Below are 19,622 nucleotides of genomic sequence, written 5' to 3'. Positions count from 1 at the left end.
GCAGGAGGACCCAACTGGAGACAGTCCTGACTCTGAGGGAACATTAAGGAAGAAGGGTGAAAGGAAGGTCCACCTGAGAGACCTGCTGAGTCCAAGCCCACCCCGTTATCTCTGCTGGCTGCTGCTGCTTCTAAGTGACAGAAAAAAGCAGCCATAATAAACTTAATAAATGTAAAGGACATGTGCCATGATCAAGAGTCCTTCTCATGTTCCTTCAACTGTCTCTCTAAGGGACAGGGGGACAGGGCTCTGCCAGGAAGAAATACTCAAACTTTACTCAACTATTTAAGGAAAGGGTTCTTAGGACTTCCCTGGTGGCGCAGTGGTCAAGAATCCGCCTGCCAATGTAGGGGACACAGGTTCGAGCCCTGGTCCGGGAAGATCCCACATGCCGCGGAGCAACTAAGCCCGTGCGCCACAACTACTGAGCCCGCGCTCTAGATCCCGTGAGCCACAACTACTGAGCTTGCGTGCCACAACTACCGAAGCCCGCGCACCTAGAGCCCGTGCTCCACAACAAGAGAAGCCACCGCAATGAGAAGCCCGCGCACCAGAACAAAGAGTAGCCCCCGCTCGGCGCAACTAGAGAAAGCCCACGGGCAGCAACAGAGACCCAACACAGCCAAAAATAAATAAATAAAAACAAATAAAGTTTTTAAAAAAAGGAAAGAAAAGGGTTCTTAACCTTTTTTTTTGAAGGAAAGGTAATAAAAGACCACCTACCATGGGACCTGGCAAAAAACTTTAGGACTTTTACTCCCTGCAGACGGGGGAACCCTAAGGATGGGTGGAGTCCTTGCTGCATTCCCAGCAGAGGGCTTGGTATATAGTGGGAGGTCAGTGTATGATCAGGTTCATGGCAGCTGAATAAAAGGTCTGACGGATGGACCTGGGAGAAGGTCCTTGCGGACATGGCCCAAAAAAGTACACATTGGAGCGGAAGCAGGGCAGAGAGTCTAAAATGCTGTGATATTCCAACTGCTCTTACCAATTCCACTACATGACAAGAGTTAGGAAGGTTCTACACACCAATTCACTTACTGAATAGAAATGGCTCTATACTGTATTGCCAACTCATTATTGACAGGTACTCAATAACTATATCGTGTATGAATTCAACAACTAAGTAGAAAGTACTGCCCCCAAAAGAATCTGAAGTGGAAGTTTTAACTAGCCAAATATGTGGTCTTTGATAAATCACTTAAGTTCTCAGATATTAAGTTTTACTACAATAGCAGTTCTCAAAGTATGGTCTGCAGACCTTAACGGGGGTTCCTGAGCAGGGATTCGTGAGAGCACGATGGTTTTCACAATAATATTAAAACATTAGCCTCTTTCACTGCGCAGACATTTCCAGTGATGGTGTAACACCTAACATGGGTGCAACTGCTGGCGCTTCAGCACAAATTGACGCAATGGCCCTAAGCTCTACTACTTGTTACTGCATTCTTAACCACTGTGTACTCATGATTTAGGAGCAGAAGAAAATAACCTGGTTTCATATAACAAGGTCCCTTGATGAAGCAGAAAAAATTTTTGTGGTAAACCTCAATCTTTGAGTACATGTGTTAAGTACTCAAAAGACACTTCTGCTACACGCTGAAGCATGATGGTTGTCTTGAGGAAAAGCATGCTGTAACTGTTTGAGTTGTAAGAAGTAACTGCTTTTTTCATGAAACACCAGCTTTATTTTAAAAAAATGACTGACAAACTGTGATTATTCAGACTTGGGTAATGGCAGACATCTTGAAAATGAATGAAGTGAGCCTGTCACTTCGAGGAAAATGGACTGACAGTATACTGCCAATGATAAAACCTAAGCTTTCGAGCACAAATTACAATTTCAGAAAAGTTGTGTCACCACCATGAGCTTGAAGCTCCCTAAAATTTAAAGATTTTTCTGAGCTTAGTGCTACAAATGAAAATGATTTTTTTGGAATTGTCTAATAAAATTTAACAACATCTGGAAGATCTACATAGCCCATTGCACCAATATGGATGATGGTGCAAAATCACGCATGAGTGAAGGAGCCATTCTCAGTGTAAGACAGACCAAAGAATGTTAGTGTAAGAGGGTATGTTCACCAAGCTGCCTTCAGAGTCTACACTGCAGCTAACTTTTAAGAAACTACCACTCGTTGAGGCCTGGTGTAGTATCAAAGTAGAAAAACCACAGTCATCTGAAAGGCTACTTAGATTTTACTCCTCACTTTTTCAATCGCATGTCTCATGTGAGACCGAGTTCTCAGTCACATACTTTAACCAAAAGAATATATTGCAACAAACTGAAGATGTGATGTAGAAAAGGTTTCCACAATTGTGGAAGAGTGGCACTCTTCTAATATTTTTTGTTTTACTTAAAATAATTTTTCGTTTTTAAAAATGGATTATTTCAAATCAATTCACCTCCGTTTTCATTTCTAATGAGCAAATATTGATGGACATAAGCCACAAAAATACAAGCTCTTTTGGGGTCCTCAGTAACTTCTAGAAGAGTCCTAAGATCAGTGTTCTCTAAGTTAGAGATACCACCTACTTCTCAGAGTTGGTATGAGAAGTGACCGAGATACCCGAGTAAAGTACTTAGCCTAGTGTCTGGCAAACTGGAAGAGCTTAGTAAAGCATAGCTAGTCTACTGCCACAAACACTACCGATACCATCTTCACTACATGGAAGTCTGCCTCACAACTAATGAATGTACTTTTAGCAACTAAGTTGCTAACGTGGTAGAGATGTGGGAAATACCTGTTGTTTAAGGAAGAAATGGCTTCATTCCACTAGGCTGGCGCTCGGTCTAACATGAAAAGGTTGAGGTAGGGGTGGGGGTGGGGGTAGTGGGTGGGGATGAGGACGGACGGACGGACGAACGATGGACAGGGGAAACCTGAACTGAGTGCTGAGTCCAGAGCCAGGAAACCTAGGATTGAGTCCAGCCAGGGCCCCCAGTGTCTCAGGTATTGATAACACAAGCAGGCCAGGGATATCTCCAAGCAGTTTCTATTCAGCCCCCAAAGGCATCAACTGTAAAGAACCAAAAGCAAATTCCATAAATCTACTAAGAGGGCATGGTAGAAAAGAGATAATTGGCTAATTCTCCCAAAATCACAGAGCTACTAAGCAATGAAGCTGGTACTGGCACATTGGTCTGATTCCAAAGCCTGGGCTCTTCTTCCACTGCACCAGAACACCTTCAAAGGGCAGTTTAGACTAAAATACAAGTATGTTTCAAAGAACTGCAAAAAACGCCAGTTCCTACAAGCTTCTAGAGGAAGCAGGGTACCCTAGCGGCACACGGTATTCTTTGTACAGAAAGACCAGTACAAACACTTCTTTCTGTTTGGGGGCCGAATGATGGGACCATGGGCCTGGATAGAAAAGGCAGGCAGGCCCACAGCCAGTCTGCCAGTCAGACCAAGAAACTCCCCCACCCCAAAATGCCCACGAAGCTCCTTGCAGACATTACCACTATGTCCTCGGGATAGAGATTGTCGCTGAAGGAGCCATCATCAAAGTTGACTTCATAGAAGGTCTCCGTGGTGAGCCTTACCACCTCACACTGGTAGAAGCGCCCATTCTTGTGCTTGCTAATGACCTTCTGGCCCGCAGTGATGCTCTGCAAGGCCCCCTTGGCACGCTGGAAGAAAGAGAGGCTTGGGTTATGCCCACACTGAGCTGACAGGCCTAGCAAACGGGGACCAAGATCAGGGGGCTCCTCTTTACCAGGGAAAGATAAGCGTGAGACAGGAAAAGTAAAAAGGAGCAGGAGATGGGAGCTGAAACAGGTCTTTCCAGATGTCCACACCCCAGCCAGGACACGGAAGAACCTAGTGTCATATTTTCCCCATAAATATAGCTCCTCCCTCATTCCCAGTCCACAAGTGGTCCTTTACCATCCTGCCTCACCACAAACTCCCAAAACAGACTCTTGTGACTTCCCTACTGTTTCGAGGAGCTGACCAAACAGCACCTACTAGTTCACGTAGTTTAGACGTACATCAAAGTGGACGCTCAACAGGTGATCTGAGGCCCAGGGTCCCCACACAATGCTCCACACAGATCTTAGCACCAGCTCTACCCTCAGGGCCAAGGCACAAAGACTGAGGTTCCCTGGATGTCCTCAGCTGTATACTATACACAGCTCCACACCTCTGCCATCTCTGGGGCCCTCATATCACCCTTCTTCTCATTCTGAACTTGTCCTTCATGCAAATGAAATCACAGAGCATCTGGTGGTCTTGTGTCCAACCGCCCCTCCCCAAGCTGCCCAAGCTCTGTAATCCAGCCATGCTGGCCTCCCTTCTGTCCTCTGAGCATGCATGCCAAGAGTGTTCCCACCTCAGGGTCTTTGTGCCTCTGTTCCCTCTACCTGAAAGGCTCTTCCTCAGTTATCTGCACATTGGCTCCCTCACATCCAAGTGTCCACTTACGGACAACCTTACTACCTCTCCTCCTCCATTCCCACATCCAGCTTTACTCTTATGCCGGCACTTCTCCCCGTTTGATACACTGTACGTTTACTTGTTTCTATGTGTCTTTCAACTACACTAAATGCAGCAGGAGGGTAGGCACTGTTGTCTTGTTCACCAGCATGTTTCGAGCACCTAAAACTGTGCCTGACATGTAGCAGATGCCCAGTAAGTATGTGAAGAATGAATCAGTGAAAGAAATACTCAACAGTACCCCACTTCCTCATAGCACCAGCCATCTACAGCTGCCAATGTGAGGGCATGGGGGGCTAATGACCATCACCAAATCATTACCCTGTTCCAACACAAAGCTCCTATCTCCTTACCACAGCCAGGACTCAACGGTACCTCAAGCTTTTATTCCTCATTCCCGTATCGACTATTTTTCCCTCTTCCTAAGCTCCTAACCCACCTCTGCCCACCTCCTGTGCTCAGTAGAACATCTTTAATGAAAAAGGGGAATCCAGTCAGCCAACGAGGCCCTTTCCATGGTGGAGGACAGCTTGTCCTCTGGGCTGGTGCTCTACTGTGTCCTTCCTTCTATGATTGTTTTCACCACACTGTTAACAAGCCTTCATCGGCGTCTCCTCCACTGGACTGTAATTCACTGATGGCACTCTGGCTTCTGACCTGACTACCCATGGAACCCCCGGTTTGGGGTGCACAGTGACCACGCCACCAGCCCTGTCTTCCCGACAGCACGTGGCCCTCCTCAGCCTCTGCTGGCTGCGGGGCTCTCCTTCTCTCCATGTCTCTCTGCTTCTCAGCTGCTTTCGCTGCTTCCTGCTCTACCATCTGCTCCTTATACTAGGAATCTCCAGAGTCCAGTTTCTAACGGGAATTAGGTTTAATTATGCTGTTAAAGGCTGATAATATCCAAATCTTAATCCAGCTAATCTAGCTGCCTCCTGGTACCTCAATCAGAATGTCCCAGCGACCTCAAAGTCTACAGGTCTTTCCCTCATTTTTATCTCCCCCACTTTCCTCTGCAAAACAGCCCTGCCCCATCTCAGTTCCTGATCGCAGTTAATACCATATTAGCATCCCTTCCACCTTTAAGGGAGTGGCCTGAGTCATCTTGAATTCACACTCCCTCACCCCTTCCTCTTCCTCTTTCTCCATCCTCTCCCCATGGCAGCCAACAAACCCCGTCAGTTCTACCCACTGTAGGATCCCAGCGTTGGCTGTGACCCTAAAGCTCTCCCTCCCTCTGTGTTTCCATTTCAGACCTCACTTCTCGCCTAGGCTAACTGGTCTCCCGGCCTCAAATTCTTATTCCTTCAATCTTTTCTGCAAACCACCACCAGGGTAACTGTTAAAAAAACATATAGCTCAAAATCATAATATTGGAAAAGTTCCCCTTACCTAGTGCAAGAGACATCAAACCCCTAAGTGTGGCAGCCCAGGGCCTTAATCCTCTGGCACTGCCTGCCTTTCCAGTACCATCCCCTGCCACGTTCCCAGAGCCAGTCTCACACGTTCCTTCTTCTGAGACTCGCTCATTCTGTTTCTGAAGACTTGACTGCACTCCTGCTCACAATTCCTACTTATTGTTTAAGACCCATTTAAGCTTCACCGTTCAGAGAGGTGCAAAAATCACTACTGTATGGGGGTTAACGGTTAACTCTTCTTCCCATCAGTTACAACATTTACAGAGCTTCTGCGATGTCCCTGACATTGTGTTAAGTATAGGGACACCCAGATTAACAAGGCATCGACCCTCAAGGAGTTTATCCAGGAGGAGAGGCAAACAAGGAATCAACCCCAAGCAGTTGGTTCCACTGGATTAGGAAGCACAAAGCAGGAAGTAGAGGATGGACAGGGGCCATCTCCTAATCCCACACTCATTAGCAGTCTCCAAGAAGCACAGCGCTTGAGGAAATACTTGCTGACACAATAAATGGAGAGCCTGCAGAGAAAATGATCCTGGAAACCGTCGAGAGGACTCTAGAATGGCGCCCTCCTCACCTCCAAATTAGGGATCTTGTGCCGAAAGCAGGTAATAAAGACAACAAAAGGCCAGTCATCTGGCTGCATCATCACTCCTGCAGCCTGAGCACAGCTCACGTGGAAGGCAGTTGGGCAACGGCCATGAGAACACTGCACACAGCAGCCAGCAGCTCTTTTCCTCCGTTTCTTACAGAAGACACATTTCTACAACACAGGAGAAGGAGGCCAATGATTCTGGGAACTAGGATGGTCTCCTCTGCTGTACCCACACCCAAATGCAGAGTCCTATGAGCAAGAGCCCACCCCCTTCCCAAAACACGAGGGTACACACACCCTCTGTTAATCTCGTGTCCAGTCACAGGCATCCTCACTAAGTAGTTTTAACCAGAGGGGGAGAATCGTAAACCATGACTGAAACTGAGGGGTAAAGGATGGCCACTGGGCCAACCAGGCGATGCCCTCCTAAACGCTATGTTCCCCTCTATCCAGAGACTTGGAAACAGGGAAAGGATGTAGGGTCACAAGCCCATCTCTTTCTGCTTACCAGTTTGAAGCGGGGCAGGGGAATTTTGCTCACATCCACTGGACTTCTTTCTGCAATGTTGACAAATCTTGCTTCCAGAATCGCCACCGCACATGAGACATGGACCCACCTGCCAAAAGGCAAAGACCACCTCAGTCCCCCTGCAGCTCCAAGGCCTGTGGCCTTCTCTTCTAACATGGGCCTGTCTATAGCGTTTCCTCCCTTACCCAGCGTGACCACTGGACTTCCCAGCAAGTTCCTGGGACCCAGTGAGGTAAGACCAGAAGCGTCTCCACGCTGAGGAAGCAGAAGAAGGTCCCCACCACAACGTCCCGGGTCAGCGCAGGGTCACACTTCTGACACACTCACTCACCGCCTGTTGCAACAGGAACAGAGCCACAGCTAATTGCGTGTGGCAGGTTCCAGGGAGTGAGAATAAATTAGAGAGCCCCATACACACCTCTTTTACCAGAGGACCTGGGCACTTCCTCAAAATATCTCCAGCTGCGCCCCAATGTGCCGGTAGTCCCAGCCCTCCCCCTCCAGGCCTTTGACCAGACCTTTCCCGGGGCCAAAGTGACCTCTCCCTTCCTCCACCTCAGACTCACTCTTTAAGGTCTGGCCCCAGCCCCACTTACTCTGAGAGGTCTGTTCAATGGACACCCTTAGAGAATTATTAAAGTAAGTTCTGGGCATTTGGGGAAACTGACACGCACCAAGGTGAGATTAACTAAGATGGTGAAAACTCTCAGGATCAAGCCACGTGAAAAGCTACGACAGACAGCGTTGGGGCTGCGTGGAAGCCACCTGCAGTGTGTGAGTGGGAACACATTTGTTTTGCACGGCCCTGGAGGGCAGACCAAGGATCATGAGGTAAAGGTGGGAGGTGCAAGCAGAGCCCTTTCCATTGCAAAAAAGGAAGAACTTTAACAGCACTATCTTGCAATTCTGAGGAACACAGTGACCTCAAGTCACGGCAGCAAGTGCCTTTAGAGTGGAAGCGGCAAGCAGAGCGGCCACCTATCTGGAACAGCATGAAGAGGATTCCTGTGAGGCAGGACGCCGGGCGCTATGTGTGCTTCAAGTTCCCACAGGATTTTAGCTGGAAGCAGGGTCTTCACTGCTGGTTCCCCATCGACCTGGGAGTACTCTCCCCTAAGCAGCCGGTCTTCGGGGCGAAAACCTCATTCACCTTACATTTATTTCTACCTCTGAACCACTGAGCCATGACCAAGCACAAAAATTCAGCTCAGTGAAAGCGAGCTGCCGGACGGCCAAGAAGCCCAGCTCTGGGCTGAGTACCCAGAACCCTGTGTAGAATCGACTGAATAGTGGGTAGGCATGGCTGGGCCCTCCTCAATGTCCCACTGTCCTTCTTAAGGACAGTTGCCCTCATTCCAAACAGCCAGGGAGTCCACCTGCAGGAAGGGCTCACTAGCTCACAGCCGTGGCCACCTCTCTACCAGCCCCAGCTGTAACAAGGTAACTGTCCTCACTTCCTAAACGAAGCCCCCGCATCATCTTCACAGGGTCTTCGTACCCTCGTGAGTCCATCTTAGCTCCTCCAAAAGGAGGACGTCACTTACAAGGCTGCCTCAGAGGGGAAGCTCGGGTTGGAAAGTTCTGGGACTGCTCGGCTTCCCATCCTTAAAATTAGTCTTGGAGATGCTATTTCAGCCCCAAACAATGTGCTTCCCAAGTCCTCATCAGTCCTACTGATGACAGCCACTGCTCTGGCGGCGTGCCTGCACTCGGCTTCAGAGCCCAGAGAACTCACCTGTCGTCATTGGCTCTCTGCAGGGCTCCTCCTCGTAATGAGCACAAGCAGCAGTCCTGCGAAGAAGACGGGGAGGAAGAGTGGTCACCACCGAGTCATTAACATCCCATCTGCTCTCCCCGCCACTTCCTGCAGGCCACGGTAGCCTCCACGTGAGAAAGCAGCCCACAGCATGCGGGGCCTCGCCTGCACAGCCCTTGTAACCAGGACTCCCCTGCAGGAAGACAGGGAGGCCACTCGGGGCTGAAGTGCACCAATTACTCTCCTGACTTAACATAATCGTCTTCGCTGGTGCTGTTAACAACAACTGTAAGCAAAGTCATGGGTGATACCCTGCTCAAGCTGCGGGCATTACAGGGCTCCGACTGCCTCCTACGTGGGTACTGCCAGGTTCCAGAGAGAGGAGAGGAATAAAGAGAAAGCTACCAAATGAACCATCTGAGTCCCATTCTGATGCTCCAACCGGATGGCTCAATTCTTTACAGGAGGTTATGGTCCATCCACAGGAAAACCTCTACTTGGTCCTGACACAATGAAGCAAACACAGCTTCCAGACTCCATCGTGCCCTGCCACAAGTGGGCAGCAAACACTCTCACTGTCATGGGGATTTACTCCGACAATGCTCACTGACATCACTGTGTACCCGGCACTGCACAGACCCCTGGGACATAGAGTCCGTGTGAAACAGTCCAGTCCTGAGTGAACTTGTCTCACAGGGAGACAGCAACAGCATGGAAGCACTCACCTCTTCCAGGGCATTGGCCGAACACCGAGAACACATCCAGTCTTCAGAAGCCTTTGCAGGGGGGACCCCGTAGCAACCTAACAGGGACACCGAGGTGAGCAAGTTAAACCCAGAGGCCAGAGTCAGAAGGTAGACCTGCAACTCTTTCCAGACACTACTTGCCAAAGCTACAACCAAATCTTACAGAAACCCCTGAATTCTAGCATCAAGGCCCCCGCGGGTCAGCCACACAGTATGGCCCGCAGTCTCAAAAAGTCAGAAACTAGATTCACTGCTACCAACACCTAGCGAGCGGCAGAGATTAATCCCCGCCTGGTATCTACAATCAAGGGAACAGCCCAGGGTAGACAGTACAAGCACGGAGCCCAGAGTCACAGGAAACTCAGACTCAATCAGCACCAAACTCCAAGAACAGACACATAAGCAATCTGCACTGGGGAGCTGGGGAGGGCACTGGGAGGTGGCAGGGAGGCCAAGAGGCGGCAGGACTTCCAGTCAGACGCCCCCGCCCCTGGGACCAGACGCAGAGAAGTGAGGCACTCACTGGCATGGACCCGGACGCTGCACTTCTTGCAGGACACTAGGATGCTGGTGCCGTCCTCCTCCAGGTAAGGGGTGGACAGGTTGATGTCCGTGCTACACCCAGTCGAGGTGAAGCACATTTCTGGAATCAGTGGCTTGGTCCTCTGCTTCTGGGGCGCTAAATCTGGAGCACTGCCGCAGTTCTGACTAAGGCTTCCAAACTCCACCTAAGGAGGGAGCAAGTGCACACCTCAGTGAACAGCCCCGTGTCCTCAGCTCTCCGCCTGCCCCGTCAGCAGAAAGCTGCTCTCTTCCTGACAGGGCACCCGCTAGGCTCTCGGGTGCACAGCCATTATCCCAGAGCTGTTAACTGAAGTTACCTCCAATGACTCCAATTCAATTTCTCACAGCAGCATGAAACAAAGGCCCCCGGGGACAAGGGAGAAAAGGAAGCGAGGTAAGAGGCAACTGGGATTTCAATCTTCCCAAACCAAGTGGTAATAAAATGCACTGGGAGGCTGGTGAGGCTGCTCTTGGCGGCTCCCCTCTGCGATGCACGGCATGGGGGCCCCACCCAGGGAGAGGACCCAGAGCAGATGCTTCCGTGGGCCAGCACAGATTTCCTCTCGGGGCCCATGTCAGCAGTCACCTGAGCTGCAGCACTGTCACATGGCTGGAGCCCCGAGAGCCACTCCTGGCTTGGGGCCCCTTCGGGAAGAACATTATGTCCATGTACTTGCCTTGGGAAACAGCCTGACTGCAAGAATCTGCCGCTTCTGCCGCTGGATGGCACCATCACCCCCGTTCCAAGGACGGGGCCCAGAACCATATCACCCCCCAAGCCTATGCCATTCATGAAACTCTGAGCCCCTCTCAGCAGATCTACTGGCAGTACAGCCTGGCCATCTGCCTGCTTCCCTCACAGGCAAGGGCACATTGAGATCTTCTGGGTTTGCTTTTGGTCAATGGAAAGAAGGAATGAGTTACTAACTCAACAGTACTCTGGTCTGAAGTTTCATTCTTTGGCAAACATGAACCTGGGGCCCTGCCAGGCTCAGTGGCAGCCATGCTACTCTAACCACCATCAGGGGACTGGTTCTCTACATGCCACCCTGTGTAGGTCCCAGCTGAGACTGACCTGGTCATCTGGCACATGCGATTTGTGGGTGCCTTCCTGGCCTCCTAGAGCTGGACCCAAAGAGACCCATGACGGTGGAGCCATCAAACGCCCCAGGAGTGGGAGGGGCACGGCTAAGCTCAGCCAGGGTGCTTTCCCATCCCCCTCCCTCCTGCAGGCCCTCTGCTCCTACACCTCCCAAATTCCCTTCCACTACTGCCAACATCCGTGGTGGCAATGGGAAAGGAAAGAAGAGACAACACTGGAGGAACTGGCTCTTCACCTGACATTCAGAATGATTTAAAGAAATCCCCTGCTCTCCAGACTGAATGGCAAGGTCAACAAACCACCTGGAAGGAATCATCACTGACTAGAATAACAACAGAGCAGATTCCTCAGCAAACAGTGTGAGTGCCAAGGGCAGCAGGGAATCCCCCAGAGCCTAAGCCACACCCTCAGCTCTTCCCCAAAGCATTCTCAAGCGAACACCCACATTGCTGCATGGCTATCTGCCTGGTGAAGCCTTTCCAACCCATGGATGGGGCAGAAGACACTAGGAAAACATGCCTTTCCCAAGCTATGTCCCCACCATTAAACCTAGCTTTCCTCTGAGCGCTGGTCCCGGGTAAACAGAGGGGACGTGGTGGGCTTACCTGATGGTAAGTCTGAAAGATCATGCAGACAGCGCAATGAGGGGCCTGCTGGGCCATGGCCTCGTTGAATTCCTTTTCGGCCTCAAAGTTTGGAGGTCGGTTCTGCCACAGCTGGCTCAGGGGCTTGGCCCAGGCCTCCGTCTCCTCAGCCTCCTCCTCGGGGGTCCCCTGTTCTGATACATCTAGAGGAAGAAGCAGGGGCGTGAGTCAGTCAGCACCAGCCCTGCACAACTATGGCTCTGCCTGGAGAGCCGACGAGCTCAGCCCAGGCTTCTGGTCCCAGGTTGGGACTAACCCAAGATCCTATGGGTGGCAAAGGCAAAGGGCAGAGGCGATCTGCAAAAGACTCCTTCAATACTTGATTGATGCTGTGGGGAGTCCTAAAATCCATAGCTACAGCCCCTCCAATGACCTTCTCACTCCTTCCCAGACAGGCGTACTTTCCAAGAGACCCTGGAGTCCTATGCTGAGTAGCCCAAGGAAAGCTCTGGAACATACCGACAGAAGATCCCCATTTATGTGTTTTACTCCTTGCAACCCAAGCTCAGTGCAAATAAACAGTTATCTCCTCCGCCTTCAGTCACGTTTAATCCAAAGGGATCTGGCAGCTGCCAGTGCATGTGACCTCGGTGAAGGGTACCATAGCATATTTAGGCCGACGCAGACAATTAAAATCAACCCCTGTAAGCCCCGTCAATCAGGCCTAGCCAGGAGCCATGGTGCCAAAATCCAAGCGCAGATATTTTCTGCATCCTGGCCAGAACAAGAGTGATCGAGACAGGAGGGAAGAAACAGAAACGGACTGCTCACAATCACAACAGAAAAACTACCACACTGACATCTGCTCCGCTTATAAAACCAAAAGTGGCCAAGAATAGTTCTACGTGTGAATACTGAACGAATGATGAAAATGTTCACTGTGTTAAATGAAAACGGTAGGAATCAAAATTTTACAGTTTACATAGATAAAACTTCATTGAGCTATACAGTTAAGGCATATGTACTGCACTGAATATGTTATGCCTCAACTGAGAAAAAATGTTTCCAGTGGAGAGAGGGGTGTGTGAGACTGAAGAAACTTCCAAATGCAGTGCGTGACCCTAGTTTGGTTCATACTGGTTTAAAGGGAAAAAGCTATAAAAACACGTTTTTAGAATGAACAGGGAAAGATGAATATGGACTGAGAATCAGAGGACATTATGAAGTTACTGCTTACTTTCCAAGGTGTAATGACAGTGGATTTTATATAGGAGACAATTCTCCTTAGGAGATGCCTATCGGTGCACTTTAAGTGAAGTGACTTGACGCCTACAGCTGACTTTCAAACGATACAGCAAATATGCATGTACTTGTTCATACATAAGCAACGCATAGGGAGAGACAAGTGATTATGGCAGAATGGCAACAGCTGTTGAAAACTGGAAGCGATACAGTATTCTTATTGTTTCAACTTTTCCACGTTTGAAATTTTTTAATCATAAAAAGTTTGAGGGAGGTATATTATGATCTCACGTTATTATAAAAAGACATACATGGACATAATTTAACATCTGACGAGGACAGTCAGGAAGATTAACACATTAAAGTGTTCACAGTAGTCATCTCTGTGGGGTAATCTTGCTGTCCTCTTTGTAACTTTTTCTGCTTCCCCAGTTTTCCACAGTCTACATTGCTTTAGCGCATTGGGGAGAAATCAAGAAGCTAGGCTGCTGCGACCCAGAGGACCTGAGACCCCCAAAGGGGCTGGAGGAAGACCCCAGAGGGCTTCTAAGACTCTGCATGGAAGTCTGCCTGCTTCTGGCTACAAGGTCTGAAGAGGCTTTCCCCACCAAGCTTATCATGGTCTTTTCTACCAAGGAAAACAGTAGAGATGGGCATCGACATCAGATCTGAAAGGGAACGTGAGGTTTGTGGAGCAGAGGAAGGGCTGATGAGACTCTGGGCTTTCCATGGGCGCAGGCAAGGACAGGACAGGGTAGGAGGAGGCTGGGCATCAGGCAGCAGTAAAAAGGGGCCTGGTCACTGGCGGATCTTATGGGGTCTGTGGGCTCCGGGTACACAGGAGACAGGCAGCAGTAAAAAGGGGCCTGGTCACTGGCGGATCTTATGGGGTCTGTGGGCTCCGGGTAGCACAGGAGACCACACTGCGCTGATGGCGATCACTCCCTGAGCTCCAGTTCTCCTCTGCATCCCTGCCTACTCCCCACTCTGTCTCCTTCACAGGCTCCTCATCCTCAGTTTTCCTAACCCCAGCCTCTGTGCCCTCTCCCCGAGCAGCCGCACTTAATAGAGATAACAAATACCACCTCCACACACCCCAAGCAACGTTAGAACCCAGGGAGGCACTCAGCTCAGGCTTCCTCTTCCTACCACCCTCACAGCTCCACGTCAGGTTGCCAAATCCAGTGGACTTTATCCTCCCAACAGGTTCACCACTTCCCCTCCCCCACCCCTACTTCCCCCGTCCTAGTTCAGACCCTCATATCTCACAGAGGCCATGACAAAAGCCCTCTGCTCCTAAGATGCAATCCCTAGGAAAAATCTTTTTTTTCAATTATTTATTTATTTATTTATTTATTTTTGGCTGTGTTGGGTCTTCATTGCTGTGCGTGGGCTTTCTCTAGTTGCGGTGAGCCAGGGCTACTCTTCGTTGCGCTGCGTGGGCTTCTCATTGCGGTGGCTTCTCTCGTTGTGGTGCATGGGCTCTAGGTGTGCGGGCTTCAGTAGTTGTGGCACGCAGGCTTCAGTAGTTGTGGTACGCAGGCTTCAGTAGTTGCGGCTCGTGGGCTCTAGAGCACAGGCTCAGTAGTTGTGGCACACGGGCTTAGCTGCTCCGTGGCATGTGGGATCTTGCAGACCAGGGCTTGAACCCGTGTCCCCTGCATTGGCAGGTGGATTCTCTACCACTGCACCACCAGGGAAGTCCAGGAACAATCTTTCTAATGCAAATCCAACCGTATCACCCCTCTGCTTAAAACACTTGCAGGGCTCGGAACGCCCATGGGCAAAGTTCTCTGGCTCACGACCACCTCACTCCTCCTCTGCCCATCTCACCCGGGCCTGGCCCTGTAACGCCAGCCGCAGCAAGCTGGTTCCTCTGAGTATACCTTCCTGCTTGTCTTTGCCGTGGTTACTGGCACTGTCCGGTCTGCCTGGATTAACACCTCCTCCCTTTAGATCAGTGCATTACCCTGTGAGCTTCTTGAGGGCATGGACACATCTCAGTTACATCTGTCGCCACACATTCAGCACAGGGCTTGGCATCAGTGACAGAACCTACTATCCTGAAAAATCAGCCTTGGACCTCCTAAAAGAGGGAAGAACTTGCATCCAATTATCCTGTATTAGGCACATTCCAAGACACTCAAACGTATAATGAAATCTGATTATAAATCCCGTAAGCTGAAATCCTACCCTCTTTATGGAGTATCTGGGAGAAGAGCTAAGCCACAGGCCCACCCCTGGCCCTCAGCTTGGCCCCCCTGAGGTCCTGTCCGAGGAGGTCCTGATGCAGTGAGAGCAGCTTTCCTCCGGTGAAGAGTGAAAACAACACTTACCATCATCGCTGACGCAATCCTGCAACACGAGCGGGTGGTGGCGGGGGAGCTTGCTTAAGGGCTGACGACGGCCCTTGGGCTTCTTACTCTCCTCCAGAGAAAACACGTATCCATCCGCAACCTGGACAAACCACAGGGAGGAATCAAGTTGGCCTCCACTTCGGGATACAGCAGAAGTTAGTCTTACAATAAAAACCAAGGGAAGGAGCGGGGCAGAGAGACACAGAGAAATGTAAAACCCAACATGGGAAACACCTGACTTAGAGAAAGCCAAAACAACAGTGTCATGCAAACCAATGTAAACCAGGATTATGTAAACCGTTTAGGGCAAAATCTGTGCCTAGTCAGTGTGGGTCCTGGCCTTCTCAGAAGCAGGCTGAAACAAACGTACCAAAAATAAACCTACTCCAGCTTTAAAGGAGAGTCCCTTCCTTCAGCTCACTGACATGTCCACGTCTGAGAGCCCCAGAGGCCCCTTTCCTTGGACCAGGAGGCCAGTAGCACCCGTTACAAAGTACCAGGCAGCTGGGCCAAACAGGTTTGGAAGGCCAGAGCAGCCCTCATTCAAAGGGGTGGGGAATAGCGGACCCATTAAAAAGAAAGTAGGCCACTTCTCCTCATGCACTGTCAAGACCTCAGCTCTAGCTGATACTCTTTGATCCTGTTCTCCAGGGGACAACATCAGCCGGGACAGAGAGCGCCTCTGAAACTCTGGCCCAGCTGCAGAAAGAAAGGTTGATTTAACGCTGCATTTACATAATGTCAGAGCAAATGTAATTAGGTTTAAGGTGTACAGGACTGAACCAGTAATACCGCATCAGAGCTTCCTTCTAACCAACATATTTAACACTTGGTTATACTGACATTAGGAGACACGGGTTATAGCAAAACCCACTGAGCAAAGAAATGAGGCCTGGAAGAGGGTCACTTTGCAACCGTGACCAAAACCAATGCCTTAGAGTGCTGCAGAGAAGTGTCAGCACTGCGGTGCCACCTTGGAGAAGGGACACTGGGCCTGCAGACTCCACGTGCAACTACACAGAATCCCAGGACTTAAGGCCCACACTTGGAATGTCAAGAAAAACCAAATGCTGAGCAAGTCACATGCCGGTAGCACAGAGCCTGCTCTTCTAAAACATAAATTGAGGGTCTATTTGCCTATTCATTCAACAGATATTTACCGAGACCCTACTGAGTCGGAAGGTCTGTCTGGGGAAGGAAGGTGTGAAGAGATGGTACCGCCAGGATGTGCTCCCTGCTTACGTGAGTGACGATGCTCATGGCAGCATGCCATGCGGTGGAGGAGTGAGGATGGTAGGTATCTCCTACCACCGAAGTCCACAAAAGGCTAACACAAGCACAGACTTTAATCAGCCCTGAACTATACCGACAGCCTAAAGCAGCAGTTTCCAAAATGCACATCAAGTGGCCTGAGAAAGCCTCCATCAGAGTGAACAGGTGGGGCTCGTTCCAACGACAACAGCCCTGCTTTTGATTTACATTTTTTAAATGAGTAAGAGGTCACTTAAAGAAGGGGTTCTTGGGCTTCCCTGGTGGCGCAGTAGTTGAGTCCGCCTGCCGACGCAGAGGACGCGGGTTCGTGCCCTGGTCCGGGAAGATCCCACATGCCGCAGAGCGGCTGGGCCCATGAGCCATGGCCGCTGCGCCGGCGCGTCCAAAGCCTGTGCTCCGCAACGGGAGAGGCCACAACAGTGAGAGGCCCGCATACCGCAAAAAAAAAAAAAAAAAAAAAAAAAGAAGGGGTTCTTTGTCTAAAACAAACTGGAAATACCAAATTTATTTGACAATGTTACCAGGAAAATAAAAAATGTAGGGATATGCACCCCAACACACGTATACCTACTGATGAATTACATACACTAATGTACTTTAAAACAAAACACTTTAAAACAAAAATAGACTGTAAAAGGATTAAGATAAAAATAAAGTTCCATTATTTGATTCCTGCATCCCCGTAATCTTCTTGCATCCCCTACTCCAAAGACCACCTAGGTAACAGGCCTAAATGCGAGATGTGGCAGAGACCAGGAAGTAAAGGCATGAGAATAAAGGAACCAATGATGGTGGGGATTTCCAGCCTGGGTCTCCAAGGTGAGAGAGACTAAGAGGGCTCCTGTGGATGAGGGGGGAGTGGTAACAAGCCAAGTTAGCCAGGTTAAATGTGCTGCGTATGGTACACACAACAGCTACCTTTGGGTGCTTCATCTGGATATAATACCCAGGGGGCACGAAGAAATTCAGCCTGGGAGTTCAGAAAGGAGGTCAGAGCAAGAGCTGTGGATCTGGGAATCCTCAACATCGGGCTCGGAATTTAAATCATGCAGTGGATGAGATGATCAGTGGAAGATAAATTGACTGAAGACCAAGGCTTCCAGGACAGGAGTAAGAAGAAAGAGGAGATGCTGGGGGAAAGGGGCCCTCAAGTGGGAAACCCACAGTCCAAACACTACAGAAGAGCTGAGCAGGCAGTGGCCAAGGGACTCAGCAACTGGGAGGTACCAGGACTTTTTCAGAGATAAGTTCCAGTAGACACACAATAAGGAACTAGGGAGTGAGTACACCACACAGACTATTTTTGCGAAGACCAGGAAAGGAATGAGATGGTAGCTTGAGAAGGAAATTTCCTCCAACTGTATTTCAAGATAGGGGCTTTGTGAGTATGGTTTTATGGGCAAAGAAGCTTGTCCCCCAAAGATGCAGAGTCCTAATAATCCCTGTGAATATGTTAGGTTAACATGACAAAGAACTGTTAAGGCTGCCAATCAGATGACCATCATCCTGGATTATCTGGATGGGCCCAATGTATTCAAACAGCACTTAATAATGGAAGAAGGAAGCAGAAGAGTCAGTCAAAGTGAGGTGACATGAGAAAGACTTGGCCAGATGTTGCTGCCTTTAAAGGTGGAAGGCAAGGGCCATGGCCAAGGAATACGGGTGCCCCCAAGGAAGCTGGAAAGGGCAAGGAAATGGACTCCCCACAGAAAGGTACAGAGCCCTGAAGACACGTTGCCTTTAGCACCATGAGGCCTATTTCAGACTTCTGAACTGAAGAACAAGAAGATGGTAAATCTGTGTTAGGACACTAAGTTTGCGTAACTTGTTAAAGCAGCAACAGAAAATGAATATGGGGTAGGAGGTGGAGATGAATCATTTTACAGTCAAGCACTGGAGGAGGTAGAGGGGTCAGGACCAAGAACCCCAGAACTTGGCTTCGGGAAAGGAGGAGGCCACCTCTGTCCACATCTGTTTAACCAAAGGGCTTCCCGCGCACCCAGCAGATATGCCCAGAGTACCATGCCTGGTGTTGCGGCAACGCAGAGATGGTGATATGGGATTTCTAACCGTAAGGGGCTTACAACCCAGCCAGGGTCTAAGTCTGCCCTTCCTGCTACCATCCATCACTCTGCCTCTGACCAAAGCGGTCAGATCTACTCAAATATTTGAACATCCTCCCACTTCTTCTCCTCTTCCGGCTAAATACTCCTCTTCTAATTCCTCACGGTGCTGCCTTTCCCTGCAATGTACTCCAATGTCTAACTTCCCACAGGATTTACCAGAAAGAGCTGGGTTTAAATCCTCATTCAACCATTTAGCCAGGTGAGCCCGAGCAAGTGGCAACCCAGTAATAAAACGGGGTAAAGAGCACTGCCCCTCAGAGCTCTTTGTGAGGATGGGCTGGGATGGCATGCAAGGTCTCCCAGGCCACTGCCGGCAAGGGAGCTGGAGCTCCAGGCTCTCTCTTGAGCTCTCTGTTACCCCCGACACATGGGCAGCCAGGTCAAGGTCAATGTTCCTGGCGGGGCCTGTTCTGTACAAAGAACCAAGTGTTCTCTCTCCTTCTTTAGGGAACTCACTGTTTCAAAGCAGCCTGAACTAACAAGAACTTCTGCAGCAGAAACGTTGCTGTGAAGACTCAGGCTGTGGTGTTTCAGCAGTCAGTCACCAGGGGTCCTTTTACCACGGCCCCTGACACAAGGCGGCAGCACGTTAACTGAATAGCAGATGGCCTGAATTACACCTTGGGGGACGCTCAAAGTGAGGGGAGGGGGCCCACAAGGGTGTTCTTCAAAACCCAGCTGTTTCCAAATATAGACACAGTGCTATTAGACCTCTCCAGGGACAGGCAGAGTGCCTCAGCTTCTGCCCAAGCCTTGACTGTCAGTCTGCCATCCCACCCAATCAATCAACCCTCAAGTCAGCTTCTTACTGGAGCTAAACTTCCATTCGGTCCACCCACGTTTACAGAGGCTCCTGGGCCAGGCCCCAGGGACCACACCGGTGCCTCAAGAG

The 19,622-nt window shown here is 49.9% G+C and overlaps 1 protein-coding gene across 1 annotated transcript in view; it reads right to left on the bottom strand.

Annotated features, from left to right (window-relative positions):
- Positions 1-19,622, bottom strand: part of KDM4A (lysine demethylase 4A) — a 41,571-nt gene that overhangs the window by 1,080 nt on the left and 20,869 nt on the right. Inside the window, 9 exon segments of the mRNA XM_007468246.1 lie at positions 1-32; positions 3,464-3,634; positions 6,435-6,620; positions 6,961-7,069; positions 8,717-8,772; positions 9,463-9,539; positions 10,007-10,211; positions 11,755-11,936; positions 15,312-15,432. The exon segment at positions 1-32 is cut by the window's left edge and continues 1 nt beyond it. Coding sequence (XP_007468308.1) covers positions 1-32; positions 3,464-3,634; positions 6,435-6,620; positions 6,961-7,069; positions 8,717-8,772; positions 9,463-9,539; positions 10,007-10,211; positions 11,755-11,936; positions 15,312-15,432 — 1,139 coding nt within the window.

Source organism: Lipotes vexillifer, unplaced genomic scaffold, assembly GCF_000442215.2.
Source record: "Lipotes vexillifer unplaced genomic scaffold, Lipotes_vexillifer_v1.1 scaffold661, whole genome shotgun sequence".
Lineage (NCBI taxonomy): Eukaryota > Metazoa > Chordata > Mammalia > Artiodactyla > Lipotidae > Lipotes > Lipotes vexillifer.
The sequence above is the reverse complement of the archived record's forward strand: the minus strand, read 5'-3'. Positions and strand labels throughout refer to the sequence as shown.